Source organism: Gilbertella persicaria (genome assembly GCF_025201335.1).
Source record: "Gilbertella persicaria strain CBS 190.32 chromosome Unknown B0P05scaffold_17, whole genome shotgun sequence".
In the NCBI taxonomy this organism is placed as follows: Eukaryota; Fungi; Mucoromycota; class Mucoromycetes; order Mucorales; family Choanephoraceae; genus Gilbertella; species Gilbertella persicaria.
Window position 1 is genome coordinate 417,612 of NW_026251978.1, and position 17,072 is coordinate 434,683.

At 35.0% G+C, this 17,072-nt stretch overlaps 5 protein-coding genes across 5 annotated transcripts; 2 read left to right on the plus strand and 3 right to left on the minus strand.

Moving 5' to 3' along the window:
- Positions 1 to 319: 319 nt before the first annotated feature.
- On the plus strand, positions 320 to 1,361 carry B0P05DRAFT_469029 (uncharacterized protein; the record flags this gene model as incomplete). Its single annotated transcript, XM_051574467.1, has 2 exons — positions 320 to 588; positions 635 to 1,361. 2 exons carry the CDS (start codon positions 320 to 322, stop codon positions 1,359 to 1,361), a joined length of 996 nt encoding a protein of 331 aa, XP_051435543.1.
- A 430-nt stretch (positions 1,362 to 1,791) lies between these two features.
- Positions 1,792 to 4,101, plus strand: B0P05DRAFT_539831 (protein-tyrosine phosphatase-like protein). Its single transcript, XM_051577997.1, has 4 exons — positions 1,792 to 2,371; positions 2,424 to 2,899; positions 2,961 to 3,108; positions 3,154 to 4,101. The coding sequence occupies exons 1-4, from the start codon at positions 1,972 to 1,974 to the stop codon at positions 4,014 to 4,016; spliced, it is 1,887 nt and encodes a 628-aa protein (XP_051435544.1). The 5' UTR covers positions 1,792 to 1,971; the 3' UTR covers positions 4,017 to 4,101.
- Positions 4,079 to 5,580, minus strand: B0P05DRAFT_539833 (uncharacterized protein). The gene is made up of 3 exons (XM_051577998.1): positions 5,344 to 5,580; positions 5,190 to 5,303; positions 4,079 to 5,144 (listed from the first exon to the last, which is right to left on the minus strand). The coding sequence occupies exons 1-3, from the start codon at positions 5,488 to 5,490 to the stop codon at positions 4,140 to 4,142; spliced, it is 1,266 nt and encodes a 421-aa protein (XP_051435545.1). The 5' UTR covers positions 5,491 to 5,580; the 3' UTR covers positions 4,079 to 4,139.
- Positions 5,581 to 6,189: 609 nt separating this feature from the next.
- B0P05DRAFT_539835 (pyridoxine biosynthesis protein pyroA) lies at positions 6,190 to 7,468 on the minus strand. Its single transcript, XM_051577999.1, has 4 exons — positions 7,328 to 7,468; positions 7,174 to 7,285; positions 6,609 to 7,117; positions 6,190 to 6,509 (listed from the first exon to the last, which is right to left on the minus strand). The coding sequence occupies exons 1-4, from the start codon at positions 7,424 to 7,426 to the stop codon at positions 6,300 to 6,302; spliced, it is 930 nt and encodes a 309-aa protein (XP_051435546.1). The 5' UTR covers positions 7,427 to 7,468; the 3' UTR covers positions 6,190 to 6,299.
- Positions 7,469 to 14,089: 6,621 nt separating this feature from the next.
- B0P05DRAFT_539840 (uncharacterized protein) lies at positions 14,090 to 14,428 on the minus strand (the record flags this gene model as incomplete). The annotated part of the gene is made up of 1 exon (XM_051578000.1): positions 14,090 to 14,428. A coding segment is annotated over one exon (237 nt), but the record flags the coding sequence as incomplete, so codon positions are not given.
- Positions 14,429 to 17,072: the final 2,644 nt, after the last annotated feature.

A 17,072-nucleotide genomic window follows, 5' to 3' on the forward strand; every position in this document is an offset into this window, starting at 1 on the left:
AAATACTAAAATATGATGTGTGTGTGTGTGTATATATAAAAAAAAGATGAAAGAGGGAAAAAATAAAGCTTAGAACTATTATTAAACTTGTTTAAACTTGCGTGTGAGCTGATACTTTCTTTTTTTGTGTGAGAACTTTTCTTAAAACTTGTTTCCAACTAGATCAGTGATAAAAGAGAGGAAAAGATATAAAAAGGGCAAAGAGATACCATGAAATCAACCTTACCATCGAAACATGTCTCAAACAAACACTACCAAGAAAGTCTGCTGTATTACCAATGGTGATTCCCTTACTGGTTTTGCTTTGGCTTACCGCTTTATGCAAGCCATTCGTCAAGAAGGTGAACAAGGAAAGCTCCGTCTTCTTTGCCGTCATCGCTCTGGCTATGGTATGACCAAGCTTGAACAAATGGGATGTGAAATCGTACAAGTTGACTATATGGACCATGATAAAGTCTGTCAGGCCTTAAAGGACTGTAGCAGCTTGTTATTTATCCCTGAAAACTCTGATAAGCGACTCAAGGAAGCTGAATGTGTTATGAAGTGTGCCAAGAAAGAAGGTGTTGAGCATATGGCCATGATGTCTTTGTAAGTAAAATACTGATAAAATGGCCTTTTGTTAATCAATGATTAGTATTGGTGTTGACAAGCTGCATCATAAAGAAGAAGAAAGTGCTGGCTCTGAATTCCATAATTTTAAGGAGTTTTGTCAAATTGAAAAGATGGTCCAGGAATACTTTAGTGGTGATAAACACTGCATTGTTCGTCATGCGTTGTACAACCAATTCTTTTACTATCTTGCTCCTCGTATTGAGTCTGAAAGAGTCCTTGCCCTTCCTGTCAAGAAAGATGTCAAATGGTCTACAGTAGATTTGAATGATATCTGTGAAGGTGTCTTTATGTTGGCCAAGAAGCAACATCAAAAACTTAGAGGAAGTCAACAAGAACAAGGAGAAATTTATCATAAGCGTACTTACAACTTTGTGATGCATCCTATGCCTGCTGAACATATGGCCCGTGAAATTTCTGAAGGTTTGCAAGTTAAGGAACTGCACTTTAAGGAAGTCTCTGAAGACGAAATCAAGCAGTTCCTCAAAAAGATGAAGGATGATAAGATGTTCCAAGAGCGTCCAAGCAATGACAATGATTTTAAGAAGGGCAAGGATGGCTATTGGTCTTTCCCTATTGGCAAATTCATCAATGAAAAAAAGATTGAAACTATGATTGAATACATGCGATTGGCCAATAAGCGATGTTTGGAGGACTATCATGATGACCTTGAAAAAGTCTTGGAACGCAAGCCTCATTCTATGAAGCATTACTTTGAAGTCAACCGTGATCAATTCAAGCGCTTCAAATAAGCTATAAAAAAAAGAACTAAAAAAAAGCAGCTTATTGTCTTTTTTGTAACAAAACAAATAAAAAAAATGCTTTGACGTTTGTATTTAATTGTACTACTGAAATGCTGTCAGTAAACAAAAACGATATTTGCCTTTGCTGGTGTTTGAGCACGATGCTATGACGACATGGTTTGTCACACAAAACAAAGAGTCTGGATTCAATTTTGATTTTTTTTTAATTTACCGTCACATCAATAGTGTTATTCTCTCCTCCTCCTCTTCTTCTTCTCCTACTCTCCCCCTTTCTCTTCTCTCTCTCTTTTTTTTCTCTTTCTCTTTTTTTTTCTTTATCGCCATGAGTCTAGCTTTTGAGTCGCCAACACGAGGAAACGGTAGTGAAGCTTATTTTACTCCTTTAAATATGCCATCCATGCTTAACCAAACAGAAGAACAACAACAACAACAGCAGCAGCAGACTACAACAACAAATACACCATACTACACTGCTCCTATCAATCCTTCTATTCATCAAGATTTTTTAAATGCTATTCAAGCTCGTCATGCCAGTCAACCTACTGTACTCACAAGTCCAACTTCACCTGCTACAAGCAATAGCGGTTTTAATTTGAATATGGGATCTTTGGCTGCACGAAGACAGCCGGCTGCAAAAACAAACACGCTTGCATCTATTGAACCATCCAAATTAAATGCGCTGCTTACCCAAAATAATGACTCATTGTTGGTTCTGGATGTCCGCTCCTTTGTTCAATATTCACATTCAAGAATCCGTGGTTCTATCAATGTGTCTATACCAAACACAATTCTCAAGAGACCTACATTCACACTAGACAAAGTCTATGAAGCCATTGTGCTAGACCAAGCACGCGAAAAACTAAGACGCTGGGAGTCGGCTAAACATATCGTATTTTATGATCAGCAATCACAAATACTACAAGAAAACAGCGCTTCTGCATTTTTAGGTGCTAAACTGGTCCGAGCAGGCTATAAAGGCCAGTTGTATTATTTAAAGGGTAAGGTGGTACAAGATCTAAAGAAAGACGACGCTAAGAAAGTTTACTATAGGTGGCTTTGATGCGTTTTCAGAGACCTTTAAAGAAAGTTGTGAATCCAATGCTACCTCACCACAGCCTACCAATAATAATTTTGGTCCACCTACAATAGGTGGCGATAGCTTCTCATTAAACTTGCCTTCCGCCAAGGGTCGACCTAAATTACGGCTTAGTAATATGCCCACTGCCGCTCCTGTGCTTGGGCCATTCACAGCTCCCATGCCTCAGTTTGAAAACCAAGCATTTAACCCCTTCTTCTCCAATATCCGTCAAAATATGGAGTTATCACACGGCCCTATCCGTGAACGGTTTCCTATCAGATTACCACCCCACTGTAGTCAGGTAGGAGATGCTATTCAACTCAGCGATACCGTCATTCCGCGTAATATGGAGGGTTGTCACAAAGAAAACAATCTCTTTAAAGGTCCGGAATGGCTACAACTCACACTTGGTGAAAATGGTGCTCAAGTGTTGGCTGAAATGTATGAAGTAAGTTATTGTCTCTCTCTCTCTTTCTCTTTTTTGTATTCACCATCTGATTTGTATCAAGAAACTGGAAAGAACAGAACAAAGAAGATTGCAGAACATCATGCATTTTCATTCAAAACATACAGACAATCCTGCTGAATTCCCTTTTAGTATCGTTGCTGGTATCGAAATGGGTGCCTTGAATCGATACACAAACATCTGGCCATTTGGTAAGCTTCGCACCTGTATGCCTTCAGTGCTGACACCCTAGTTAGAATACACTCGAGTCAAGATACGGGAAAAATCTTCAGACTATATCAATGCAAGTTATGTTCAGTACATTGATAGTGATGAAGGTGCTAGTGATGCTCGACCTGATCAGGTAAATACGAAATGTGTCAAGATCATGAAAGAATGTGCAACAAAGAACGATCAACCTTACCGTCGTTATATTTCCACACAAGGCCCATTGCCTACTACATTTAATGACTTCTGGCAAGTGGTTTGGGAGCAAAACTCGCGTGTGTTAGTCATGTTGACCAAAGAAGAAGAAATGAACAAGATCAAGTGCCATCGATACTGGCCCTCTGTCGTCAATGCACCTACTAAATATGGTGATGTAACTGTTGTACTTACTAATGAAACTACACACAAAGTGACTCAAATGAACCCTGACTATGATAATGAAGATGATGTGGTCATTATTCGTGATTTACTCATCACAAAGGGTACCATGCAACGACAGATAAAGCATCTTCAATACACAGGCTGGATGGATTTCGGTGTGCCGGATAACCCATTGGGTACTTTACAGATCATCCAGATGGCAGATGAAGCTCAGGCGTCCATGGATCAAGTTGGGCCTATGATTGTCCATTGTTCAGCTGGGTGTGGAAGATCAGGTGCTTTTTGTGCTATTGATACTGTTTTGTACCGTTTGTCGCATACAGATAGTGCTTGCAAGAAGGATATATTACTCGAGACAATCTCTCGATTTAGAGAACAACGTTTAAGTATGGTTCAGACACTAAGACAATTTGTTTTTTGCTATGAAGCCATTTGGTGGTGGTTTCTTGGTTACGGTATAAACAAACCAAGCTTGACTACCAAAGAAGATACAATGGATACCTCTTTATAGATCTGCTTGTTTGGAATATCTTTATGAATAAAATAGAATTACAAATACATTTAAAAAAAATAGGAGAGGAGAGGAGAGGAGAGGAGAGGAGGAGAGGGGGAGAGGGGGAATAAATAATCAGCATTATTGGGTGGTGTTCCATCGAATGATACGTCTCCTGGGTTTCTTTTTCAATTTCTTGTCAATCTTGACAGTATGCGGTAAGGAGCGAAATGTAAAGTGTTCAAATGTGTGTGAAAAGGGGGAAATGGTATGATGTACAGTAGCGAGCTTAGCCAGCTTGGCTGCCACTGTATTTTCTTGAGGATTCAGGACAATGTCCTGGTCCAATGTCAAAGTCTTTTGATTGTCGATATCAATAGAAGGCCCTTCTGTGATATACCATGGTGCATCAATATCGTCAGCATAGAGTTCGGCTGCTACCATGGAATTCACAGAAGAAGCGTTTTCTTCAAACGGACAGGATGAATATTCATCCTCATCCAATGTCTTTTCTTGTTCGGAAAATGGTGGTGTTTTGAGTGCTGCAAATCGACTACTATATAGTGCATTGAGTGTAGACAAGTTGGCTGCAGTGACTGGAGCGCTTTTATCGTAATAGAGATCGCTGAAACTACTATAGGCTGGTATATCATAAAAAATATCGCTTCTTGTTGAATACATAGGTTGAGGCGTAAGGTCTGGCATAGAAAACGCATCAAAATCGTTTTGTTTGCTTTTAGGGGTTGTTATTCTCATGCCGGGATCAGAAAATACGGAGCGAGTGGTTGAAAACTTTTGCTTCTTTTCTTGTTCAGCTTGAATGTATCGTAAACTGAGGTTATGTATCATGGCTGGCAAATCTTCTTGAAACAAGTTACGTAACTGGTTTTCAATTTCACGTTGTAGAAACGTTCGGACACTTGTTACATCATCAAATGTGGAACTAACCAAGATGCTCTCTAAAGGGTCATTTTTAAACACAAGTGTGATGCCTTTTGTTTTCGACACTACAAGTACCACAATACCTCGTAACTTGAGGTCACTGATTCTCAAAAGCATTGGCACAATGAGTGGCTGATCAGCAGCCAAGATATTGGGTCGAGTATGCCGGGGCAAATCGGATTCTTTTGCATGCATTGGATTAGCCTGTACATTTGTTAGCATACTAAATATAACCCTATGCACATTTACCTGTACTCTTGTCTGAATAACAATATAAGCATCTCCACAATAAGTCAGTTTAAAAATACCACGAAATGTATCGGTGGAAAGTTCGCCAATCTCTAATATTTCCAAGTCTGGGGCCTATAGAGAATTAATATTACACAGAGATAAATAGACATACAGTGGTGCCCATATTTAATTCTGTTACTGAGATATGATCAACAATGTTTTTAGGTTTATTTCCCTTATTTAAGGCAGTTTCTAACTGTGCCTTGGCCTCTGTATAAAATACAGCATCGAATTCTGGCCAGTTAAACTTGAAGGCCATTATTTGTTGAAAACGTACAATTTTGTTTTAAAAAAGGAATAAAGAAGAGAAAATAAAAAAAAGGGATTTTTTTGTTTAAACTTAATCCACCCCGCAAACAGTGTCTAAAAAGGAATAAGAAATTGCGTCACAGCCACACTGCTATTTAACAATACAACAATGGAAAAGCAAACATCCGATCTACGTTCAATAACAAAGACCCATTTTGGATGCATAAAACGATAAGAGCAAACATGTATACGTATGCAGGTTTTTGATTCGAGACCTGTCATAAATACAATCCCTTGCATAAAAACAAAGTCGAATGGCTAGGATTCATTGGCTTGATTTCAATAAACTTTTCAAAGAGTAACTAGAGCAAAAACTCACACTTGACCGTGTATCACACGGATCTGACTAGCAAGATCAGACCTATGAACAATAAGGTTTGAAAAAACTATTAACAAATTTGGGGTTTTACACATTCGTCAATCAACGAATCAAGTCTATGCATCACAAAACGGAGGCCATATATGCTCTGAAAAGACACAATTATCAGGCCACAAATCGTATTATCAAGTTGTTTAATTATACGCAAACTTCCATCACACCTTCTTGTTAGGAAAAACATTCATTCATTGAAGTCGTACAGTTTATTTGTCTCGGAACCCATGCAAACCTCGCTTTTTTTTTCTTTTGAACATTGTCTCGATATTAAAATACTGAATAAAAATACAAAATACTCTTTATTTTAATATATATATGAGAAAATGAGAGTTTCTATACAAGTTGTACAAGTGAAGAAGGGAGAAATAAAAAGAGAGAAAGAATTACCATCCACGCTTAGCGTACTTTTCATTTTCAGGTAATTCATCCAAGTTGATACCAACCATGGCTTCACCAAGGTCTTCAGAAACTTCAGCTAAAACCTTGGCATCAGTGTAGTGAGTGACGGCTTGAACAATAGCTCTAGCACGCTTAGCGGGGTCACCAGACTTGAAGATACCAGAACCAACAAAGACACCATCACAACCCAATTGCTATAGATGTAGATGGATCAGTAAAAAAATTATAAAATTAAACCCAATGGGGCCAATCACATCCCCCATCGGTATGTTACACTCAGAAAACTATCTTACCATCATAAGAGCAGCATCGGCAGGGGTAGCAACACCACCAGCAGCAAAGTTAACAACAGGAAGACGACCAAGCTTGGCAGTTTCCTTGAGCAAAGCATAAGGAGCTTGAAGATCCTTTGCATAAGCATAGAGTTCTTCATCAGTCATGGCAGAGGCACGACGGATTTCGGCGTTGACAGTACGAATATGACGGACGGCTTCAACAACATTACCAGTACCAGCTTCACCCTTGGTACGGATCATGGCAGCACCTTCGTTGATACGACGAAGAGCTTCACCGAGGTTCTTAGCACCACAAACATAAGGCACCTTGAAGTTGTGCTTGTTGATGTGGTTGGCTTCATCAGCAGGGGTCAAGACTTCGGATTCATCGATGTAATCAACACCGATAGATTCAATGATTTGAGCTTCAACAAAGTGACCAATACGGACCTTGGCCATGACAGGAATGGTGACAGCTTCAATGATTTCCTTGATCATCTTGGGATCAGACATACGGGCAACACCGCCTAAAAAGAAAGAATATCAATAAACTTGCTACGTACGGCGCGTATGTCAAACTTACCATTCTTACGGATATCAGCGGGAACACGCTCCAAAGCCATGACAGCACAAGCACCAGCTTCTTCAGCAATTCTGGCTTGTTCGGCATTGATGACATCCATAATAACACCACCCTAATAAAGTTTAGATACAAACCATGACAAGCATATACAAACCTTCAACATTTGAGCAAGACCAGCCTTGATGCTGAAGGATTCAGCACCGTTTTCTTCAGTCTTGTTGGAGTGGAGGTTAGCAGGAGTAGTGTATGACATGCTTGATTCTTTAGAAAGGAGAAAGAGAGTGAAGAAAAAAAAGTTTAAAAGCAAGGCCTGCAATCATGTTTAAATACCTCCAAAACCTTAAAAGTGAGTAATCAGAGGTCCCTCATTGGCCCTAATTCACGTGATTGTGTGAAACAATCTCCTCTGAGTCATTCTCTGCCAAACAGAAAAAAATCATTGAACCCAGAAAAGTTTACAAGTGGCGACGATCTACGATAGCATATGATCCAAGATTACTCACTTTATAAGATTAATCTTATTTCCTGTGTACCGCTTCATATAAACAAATAGTTTTTCATATATTTGTTCACATTTTGTCTGCTCACTTTATGAAAGAATAAACTCAGAAGACATTTCGTGCACGAATGGTAGAAAAGCGCAGTAAGCACTTTTCCTTGATATTACGATTTAGGAAATAAAATCTCGACTTGCGTGAGAAAACATTCTCGAATAAGAAACGAGATTCAAAATCAAAAAGCGATCAATTGCAGTGACCGTCAATCTCTGACATTGCTACACAAGTACATATTTCTTTTGTGTTTTTAACATTGAAAGAAAAACGAAAGACGCAATAAGCAAAACACAATATTCAAAGAAAAACATATGAATGAGCCAATATAAACAATGATAAAAAAGAATTCTCAAGTTGGTGATGATAAGATAGACCAACCTTAAAATTACTAGAATAACTCCAATACTCATCTTTCGAAGACATGTTACACACGTTATCAATTTCAATACCAATGTTCGTATAGCACCTGCATATGTCATGTACACTTTTTTACAGAACTTTTTCCTGGTTTAACCTTTCGAAGATGTGCACTGGTGTAAAAGGATTTTTTTATCGTGGATTGCATAGTAGAAGCTGCATATATGATGTACAATTGAGCAATTTTCGCCTTCTACACAAGAACTGCAAACCAACATATGGCGCAATATTTCCAGGGTAATTCTTTATGGCTATTGATACCAAAAAGTATATTTCACGAATTAATACTAGCTTATTTTGTTAAAGAAATGAACGTGAAAGACTGCATCAACTATCAGAATGTGTGGTCTTTACTTTTTTTAATATCTTTTCTAGCTATTTCTGGTTAGTAATTGGTATTTTTGACGCAAGATTTGTCATGATACTGTACCAACTTTAAACATAGGGTTTTGCATGCAACATCGTGTGCTATGATATGTATTTTATCTATTTTATGATACTTATAAGCACAATTAGCTTATAAATGGTAACCTAATGATACATAACAAGCTCTGGGTGTTTCCTAAACTTAAAATTTTGTATTTGTGGCTAATTTACTCTGATTCCAAGTATTATATAGTTTAAAAATGGAACATCATGTCGTACTCAATTTTTTATGGTTTAACTTATGCTTTGAGTGTCAATCGTTTAAAGACATATACATCTTAATAGATTCAATAACTAATCGAAAGTTCGAGACACACAATAACAAGAAAAAAATGGTTTGTGTTTTGTGCATAAGTGTGCATTGATGATCGAGGATTTCTAAGACAAATGAAGGCAGCATTAAGCCTGTTTATATACACATAAATCCTTTATATACATAAAAACAGCGTTTACTATCACCTAAAGTACCATTGGAGTTGATTTAGGGGAAAAAAGCGACTTGTAAAATCTGGCCAAAATGGCCTCTGAACCAAAAGGTGCTACTCATGGAAATATTCAATTTGACAGCTTTTTAAGCTTTTTTTTTTTTTTTTTTTTTTTTTTTTTTACTATATAAGACAAAAAATGAAGCTATCGACGAGCTCAAATACTCAGAATGTTCACCAGGGACTCTAGTTTCTGACCAAAATATCTTTTTGTCAATTGTACTATAAAAATGGTATGATATGAACAAAAAACCTCCCAAACATTTTTATTTACGTCGACGCAGTACTCCATCAGTAATAGTGCTATTTTATCTACATTAATAGGCTCAGAAAGTAAGAACCTATAACTTTTGTCACTGAACCAAAGCCCAATGGCTGCGTCTTTATGCAGTTCTCAGCAAAAGCTTAATTTTTTTTGATGATTTTATTTGCCGCACGTATTAGTGGTCTTGGGAGGGACCCACTAAAAGAGGTGCTCGACAATTATTTACTTTAAGAAAATATAAAGAAAAACCAAATTGGTACGATAGTACGAAAGTAGAAAGATATAAAGGAAAGAAGAGCAGCTATTGCGAGAAAAGACCTCTCAAGATGAAAGGTCATTTTCAGCAGCTATACGCTTAATTCGATAGCGAGTGCTGTGAAGAACAGAGAGGTAATAGAATGGTTGGTTCTGTATGGTATGGGACCAATGGGCCTTCCAGATCTCAGAGAGACCGACCAAGGTTACCATGGCTACTGAAAGAGGACAGTTTGTTTGAGCCCGAGTCCGAGAAAAATTGAAAGATGCAAGTGCATCAGAGACTATATCCAGAGAGGTGCCTGGCCACAAAAACTCCTTGATCAAGGCATCTCAGAACGGAAATTTTTGGGGGCAGCAAAAGAAGAAATGCTACACAGTCTCCTAATCATCACACAAAATGCAGGAAAAACCTTGGATAGAAGTAAGCGAGTGGGAATCTTTTGGGTTAGAAATCGGTACATCACGTTTCTCTGTACGGTTGTAATTGGCGTGATCCAAAAGTACTTCCAAGCCGCAGAAGAAACTTCTTGCTGGGCAAAGCTTAATTTTGATGCGGCGGTAAGAAGTAGAGTTGCTTTCTGTTTTCAATCTCCGATATACTGGCTGGCTGTATGTCCGCCTTACAAAACGTCTCTATTTTCGTTTTGTTTTTTATGTTCTTTATCACTCAGAATAATGCATTATATCTCCTATAAGTTTATAGCTAAAAGTTTCTACATGTCATCTAGGACAAAAACACTCAATACACAGCCTAAGTAGGCCAATCTTTGATGCGCCATTGCTCGACAACTAGATTCTCAACAGAGCTCTTTTTTTTTTGTTTAAAGCATATTATCTCAAGCTTAGAAATTGAGTAAAATCATTGGTTTGAGTGCTAGGTGAATATCATTTTTTGACCTATGGGGAGGGGGGTTATGAGAGCTGTTGAAGATGAAAAAAGTTTATCAAAAAATTTCTGAATATCAGGTTAATCCCAATGTAGGTCTAATTCAACCAATGTGAGGCCAGATTATTTCTAAGTACTTCTGATAAAAAGAAAAGGAGTTTGCTAGGATGAAAAAGGCGACTCCATTTAAGCATTGCCTTCAAAACTGCAATTAAACTCATTGCACACTATAATCAGTACAAAAGAAGCCTTTTTCAGTAGATATTGCTTACTAGGCAGGCACTTATTTATATACCTTTTGATACGCATATTATCTGCGAGCAAGTTCTATTACAACACTTGGCGTTTTCTGGGTCAAAAAGAGCAGTTTTGGATATAACAAATGATAAATGTTAGGCAAGAAGAGGGTTCGACATTTCAAAGTTCGACATTCTTTTTAGATATACTCTCTGCTTTAACAATTATTATTATTTTTCTCTTTACCAACACTTACAAACTGCAATCAATTTTAATCGAGTAAAAAGAAGTAAGAAAAAGATAGATGTTTAATAGCAGCATCATTATAGTTTAGCAAGTGAATTGTGCTCTGATAAACTCATATCGAAAATGAAAAACAACAACTAAACAACAATTTTGTGTAGATAAAACCACCATAAAAATGTACTGATCCCATAGCCTTTATTCAAGATTGTTTGTGTTAACTACCAACGATGAATAGACAAGGAACAAGCACGAAACCTATTCAATGACAAATGCTGGCTGTAAATTAAAAGTTAATTATTAACAGAAATTTAGTAGAGATCTAGCAAAAACTTAATAAAACATCAACAAAAAATAGTGTTAAATAATGATGTGAACAGTATTAACTTCAGAATATACCCATATTTTCAAACCCTGTCGACATTTATGTCGATTTACAAGTATGCCACTTGTGTACTCAAAAAAATATTTCTCAAAAAAAAACACTGCTATTTCAAAATAAAGCAGTAGTGAAAAATAAAAAAAAAATAGAGAATTTTAATTTTCTGATTTAAATTAATAAAAAAAAGCCAACTTCACAATTTTTTTTTTAGTTTCAAATAAATAAATGAGTCGACTGGATGATAATTTTACTGTTTTAGTTTGGACAAAGGATCACTAGTTGGTAGATTTGTTTTTTATTTTAAAATAGAAAAAGTGAAAAACAAGCTTTTTTCTTAATTTTAAGCAGAAAATCAGAATTTTCTTACTTTTTTTATTTTTTGTCATCGCAGAAAATATTCTTGATTTATTCTAGAACAGTGGTTTCTATTTTGAAATAGTAGCTTTTATTATTTCTCAAAAAACATTTTTTTGAGTACGCAAATGGCATATTTGTAATTTCGGCATACCTGTAATATTTTTACTATTTTTGAAATTTTTTTTTTTTTTTTTTTTTTTTTTTTTTTTTTTTTTTTTTTTTTTTTTTTTGTAAGTCCACCACACTGATCATCAAGACCAGAGATATACGATTCCTTCTTTATTTTTCTCCATCGCTTTGACTACCTTTTTTGTAGGGTTATCACTACAACGTAAGCAATCGAAGAAAAAGACAATCTCTGACGTTGTGGTGTATGGCTGCTATGGTTACTATGGTTGCTACGGCTCTTCATGGTTGCTACGGCTCTTCATGGTTGCTACGGCTCTTCATGGTTGCTACGGCTCTTCATGGTTGCTACGGCTCTTCATGGTTGCTACGGCTCTTCATGGTTGCTACGGCTCTTCATGGTTGCTACGGCTCTTCATGGTTGCTATGTCTTTCTATTGCTGTCGTAATCACTCTGCCGCAACAGGGAACCTGGCTAAAAAAACTGATGATCAAGAGCATTTAATAAAGAGTTCGAATTATTGGAGTTGTCATTTGTTAAGTGAAGACATCACAATAGCTAAAGAATTTTTAAATTATAATCAGCTTATGAATCAGAAAATATTATATGAAACGAAGTGAATATTTTATAATATTATATAGAATTTTTAAATTTAGAAACATTATCTGATATTATAAAAGCTATATAAATCTATGTAAGTTTTATTCAAATATAACTGATATATAAATCTATAAAACCCAATTTATAGATTTATATAATGGCTATAATATCAAAAACATGCACATTATCTTAGATAAAATATGTTATTCTATAAATGGCTATCTAAAAGCATATATCATCTATAATACATATAAAAAACTTGTATAAATTTAAATAAACTATATGGATGTTTAGACAAACATATTGGGAGTAGATATTCTATATAGATGTAGAATAAAGCTTTCTTTTATGATTTTTATGTCAACGCATCAAGGAAAAAGGCGAATGCTTTATTGTAGATATGAATAGGCATGTAGAAAATTGGTAGAATAAACCAAATTGCTCACAACCATGGTAGTTTCTATGCATCATTCCATCTTATCCCTATCTTGTAAAAAGTGTAGAGTGTTGTTTCGTATTTTGGTTATTATCTTAGGGGTTTGTTATTGACTTTTATCAATGATTCAAGATAGTCTATAATTTTGATTGGCTGGTCAACGTTCCTTAAATCGTTAACAAAAGTCAATTTGAGAGTATGATTGGCTATTCCTGAAAAGAAGCTCTCGCCCAAATAATAAAGCCTTTGTTTTATTTGTTGCATTTATTTACAAATTGTTTCGTATTGCTGCTTTTATAAAGCCGAATGTCTTTCGCTAATTTCTTTTTTTTCTTTCTTTTTTCATCACTTTGTCTATTTTCTATTTATCCTTATCGTTGTCTTTTTTTTTCCATGAAATTAATTGCATGGTTACAAAACGTAAGATTTTATTTTTAAATCACGTCAGAGTTTTTAACCTGATCAAATAGAGCTATTGAATTTCTATTGTGTTGAAGAGTCTAAAATTTTATTGGCGAGCTTAGAGTATCGACAGTTCACTTACTTGGCTATAATCTACTTTGCATTTGACTACTCACTGCTTTGAAACATATGCACTCATTACCACACAACTATGTGTTTGCAATTTCTCCCTCGCCTGGCTCTTTTTCTTTTTTTCTTACTCATCAATTCAACTTTCTAGCGATACCGGTTAGAGTCGTCATTTACTTTGGTGAGAGTGTTTATCAACTAGAGTTTGTCTTTCTTTCCTCTGTTAGAGCACAGAATATCCCATTGCAGACTTTATTTCTGAGGGATACTCTTTACCTTATTCAAAACAATCTAAGTCAGCAAAGAAAATAGACTAGATAAGGTAATCAAGCTATTGTCTTTAACTCTAGATTAAACTCTTTCTAGCAGACTTTCTTGGATAATAATGCTAAAATAAAACAACTTATTTTGGTGTCTCAAGGTATTGAAATGCGCTTATTACTCTATTCCTAACTAATTGAATCTCTTAGTCTATGTAGCAAGGTTTCTAAGGTAATATACAAAAATAAGTTAAGTTAGCAAGATTCTCCGCAGCATCAATGTTTTTTGGCCACTGTGCATTATATAAATCTATAAATTGGGTTTTATAGATTTATATATCAGTTATATTTGAATAAAACTTACATAGATTTATATAGCTTTTATAATATCAGATAATGTTTCTAAATTTAAAAATTCTATATAATATTATAAAATATTCACTTCGTTTCATATAATATTTTCTGATTCATAAGCTGATTATAATTTAAAAATTCTTTAGCTATTGTGATGTCTTCACTTAACAAATGACAACTCCAATAATTCGAACTCTTTATTAAATGCTCTTGATCATCAGTTTTTTTAGCCAGGTTCCCTGTTGCGGCAGAGTGATTACGACAGCAATAGAAAGACATAGCAACCATGAAGAGCCGTAGCAACCATGAAGAGCCGTAGCAACCATGAAGAGCCGTAGCAACCATGAAGAGCCGTAGCAACCATAGTAACCATAGCAGCCATACACCACAACGTCAGAGATTGTCTTTTTCTTCGATTGCTTACGTTGTAGTGATAACCCTACAAAAAAGGTAGTCAAAGCGATGGAGAAAAATAAAGAAGGAATCGTATATCTCTGGTCTTGATGATCAGTGTGGTGGACTTACAAAAAAAAAAAAAAAAAAAAAAAAAAAAAAAAAAAAAAAAAAAAAAAAAAAAAATTTCAAAAATAGTAAAAATATTACAGGTATGCCGAAATTACAAATATGCCATTTGCGTACTCAAAAAAATGTTTTTTGAGAAATAATAAAAGCTACTATTTCAAAATAGAAACCACTGTTCTAGAATAAATCAAGAATATTTTCTGCGATGACAAAAAATAAAAAAAGTAAGAAAATTCTGATTTTCTGCTTAAAATTAAGAAAAAAGCTTGTTTTTCACTTTTTCTATTTTAAAATAAAAAACAAATCTACCAACTAGTGATCCTTTGTCCAAACTAAAACAGTAAAATTATCATCCAGTCGACTCATTTATTTATTTGAAACTAAAAAAAAAATTGTGAAGTTGGCTTTTTTTTATTAATTTAAATCAGAAAATTAAAATTCTCTATTTTTTTTTTATTTTTCACTACTGCTTTATTTTGAAATAGCAGTGTTTTTTTTTGAGAAATATTTTTTTGAGTACACAAGTGGCATACTTGTAAATCGACATAAATGTCGACAGGGTTTGAAAATATGGGTATATTTTTCTGTAAATCCATTACATTCATAAGTTCCTTACATCTACGGCTATTACTATGATCGTTTTATGCCTTTAGTTTTAATTTTTGTATAGATATCACAAAATTTAATGGTCAGATTTTTGATTTGTGTTGGTGTTGGCCATACACGTCTCACTGTTGACGAGTCGCACAAGTAGTCCCAATTCATGAGAAATGCAACCCGACTGATCCAGTCAATTACTGCATAATTAGCCTGACTACTACTTCCAGAAAATCACTTGGAACATGCATTAAGGAACCTCTTCATAGCCAAGTATCGTCCTTAAACAATGCTCAAGATGGCAAAAGTGCACTTGACCAAGCTCTTTGTCTCTCAAAGATTAGTAAATTGTTTTCTCACAAAATACTCAAGACTGATTGCTTTGTGCTTTATTGGAGTAACAAACGAGCCTCTATATATTTGGTTTTATTCCAAGTCATTTCTATGTAAAATGCTATCACAAACAATCTACCCCTTCTAATATTCAACCAAATGTTTCCATTTCTTCTCTGATTGCGAACTCACGCCCAGGCACACCATCGAATCAAAACTTTCCACTTTTTCCCTTCTTTGCTCTTGTTCTCTTAAGGTATTTTTGGCTTAGTATAACTATTCTCATGAATTGATCAAGTCCGAGCAGTCAAGGGTCCCATTGGGCCATGTGTCCAACGGACGTTTTCTATAAAACTAACAAAATATTGGATATCAATTTGACAAAATTAATGTCAATGTGCAAGTATACTATTCGGGTCAACAGAAAATTTTTTCTGGAAGACAATTATTTTTAGGTTAAGGAAATACATTCTCACCACAGCGTAAGCAATTGAGTTTTTCTTCGATTGATAGAAGAAATTTTTCATGAGTCAAAATTGGATCAAAATTTTATATATCTGGATGTATAATTTCTCCATTTTTGATAAAAGGTCTCTATATTCAATAGAAGATTTTTTCCATCGATTACGCTGTAGTATTTTCAATTCTAAAAAATTAGATTAAGTTAAGAAAAAAAGCTAAATCACGAAAGAAAAATGATAAAAAATCAGAAAAAACAAAAGTATTTGTTTTGATTTCGAAATCCAAAACGTACACATTTTTTTTAATTATTCTATTCACCCATGCTCATTCACGCTATTCCTTGCTATTTCATTTCATGTAAGAATCAGTTGATATATCACAGACAAAATATGTTTTATGGACTCATTCCTTACTTATTCACAGGTTTATATGGTCCATCTATGGCTTTGTCATGAACTATCAAAAAATACACACTTTTTGCTAGAAGTGTTTGATGCTCGATTTTGTAAAAATAATATATATCGTACTTACACAAGTCATGTACATTTTCTATATAAATTTTTAGAATAAGAATCCAAAATATCCTAGGTGATTAATTTTCACTGTTGGCAATTGTAATAAAAGTTACTTATGTGATGAGATGCAGGCTATTTTTTATTTTTGATGCAAAAACTGCAGAGTATCAAAAGGCATGGTAAGCCAAAAATCACTTTCATTTTTTAATAGCTCAACCTGTCTCTAAATCACTGGGGCTAGCTCGATTCATTCAAAAATGAGCATGAAAGTTTGTTTTTACTAGTAAAATAGGATTATTTCAGTTTTCATTTTTTTATGAGCTCATTTGGCTAGTGATTGATACCTTTGATCAAAGGACTTTTACAATACAGCTCTGGAGCTGAATCATTTTATCAACTGTTAAGTGCAATTAGTTTTTGGGAATATGATTCACCACCATTACTTAGATGTGTATCAGCCACTTCTTTTATCTAATACACTCTACTTCTCAGAAGAGTTAGCTTTAAGTGATTTCTAACTCTAATAATCTGTATTTTAGGTATATCTGCTCTATTTATAAACATTCTATAGTAGAAAATATAGAAGCATAATACGCTTGCATTTTTACAGTTTATTTCATACTTTGGTGATTAGTTTTGTACATATATTCTG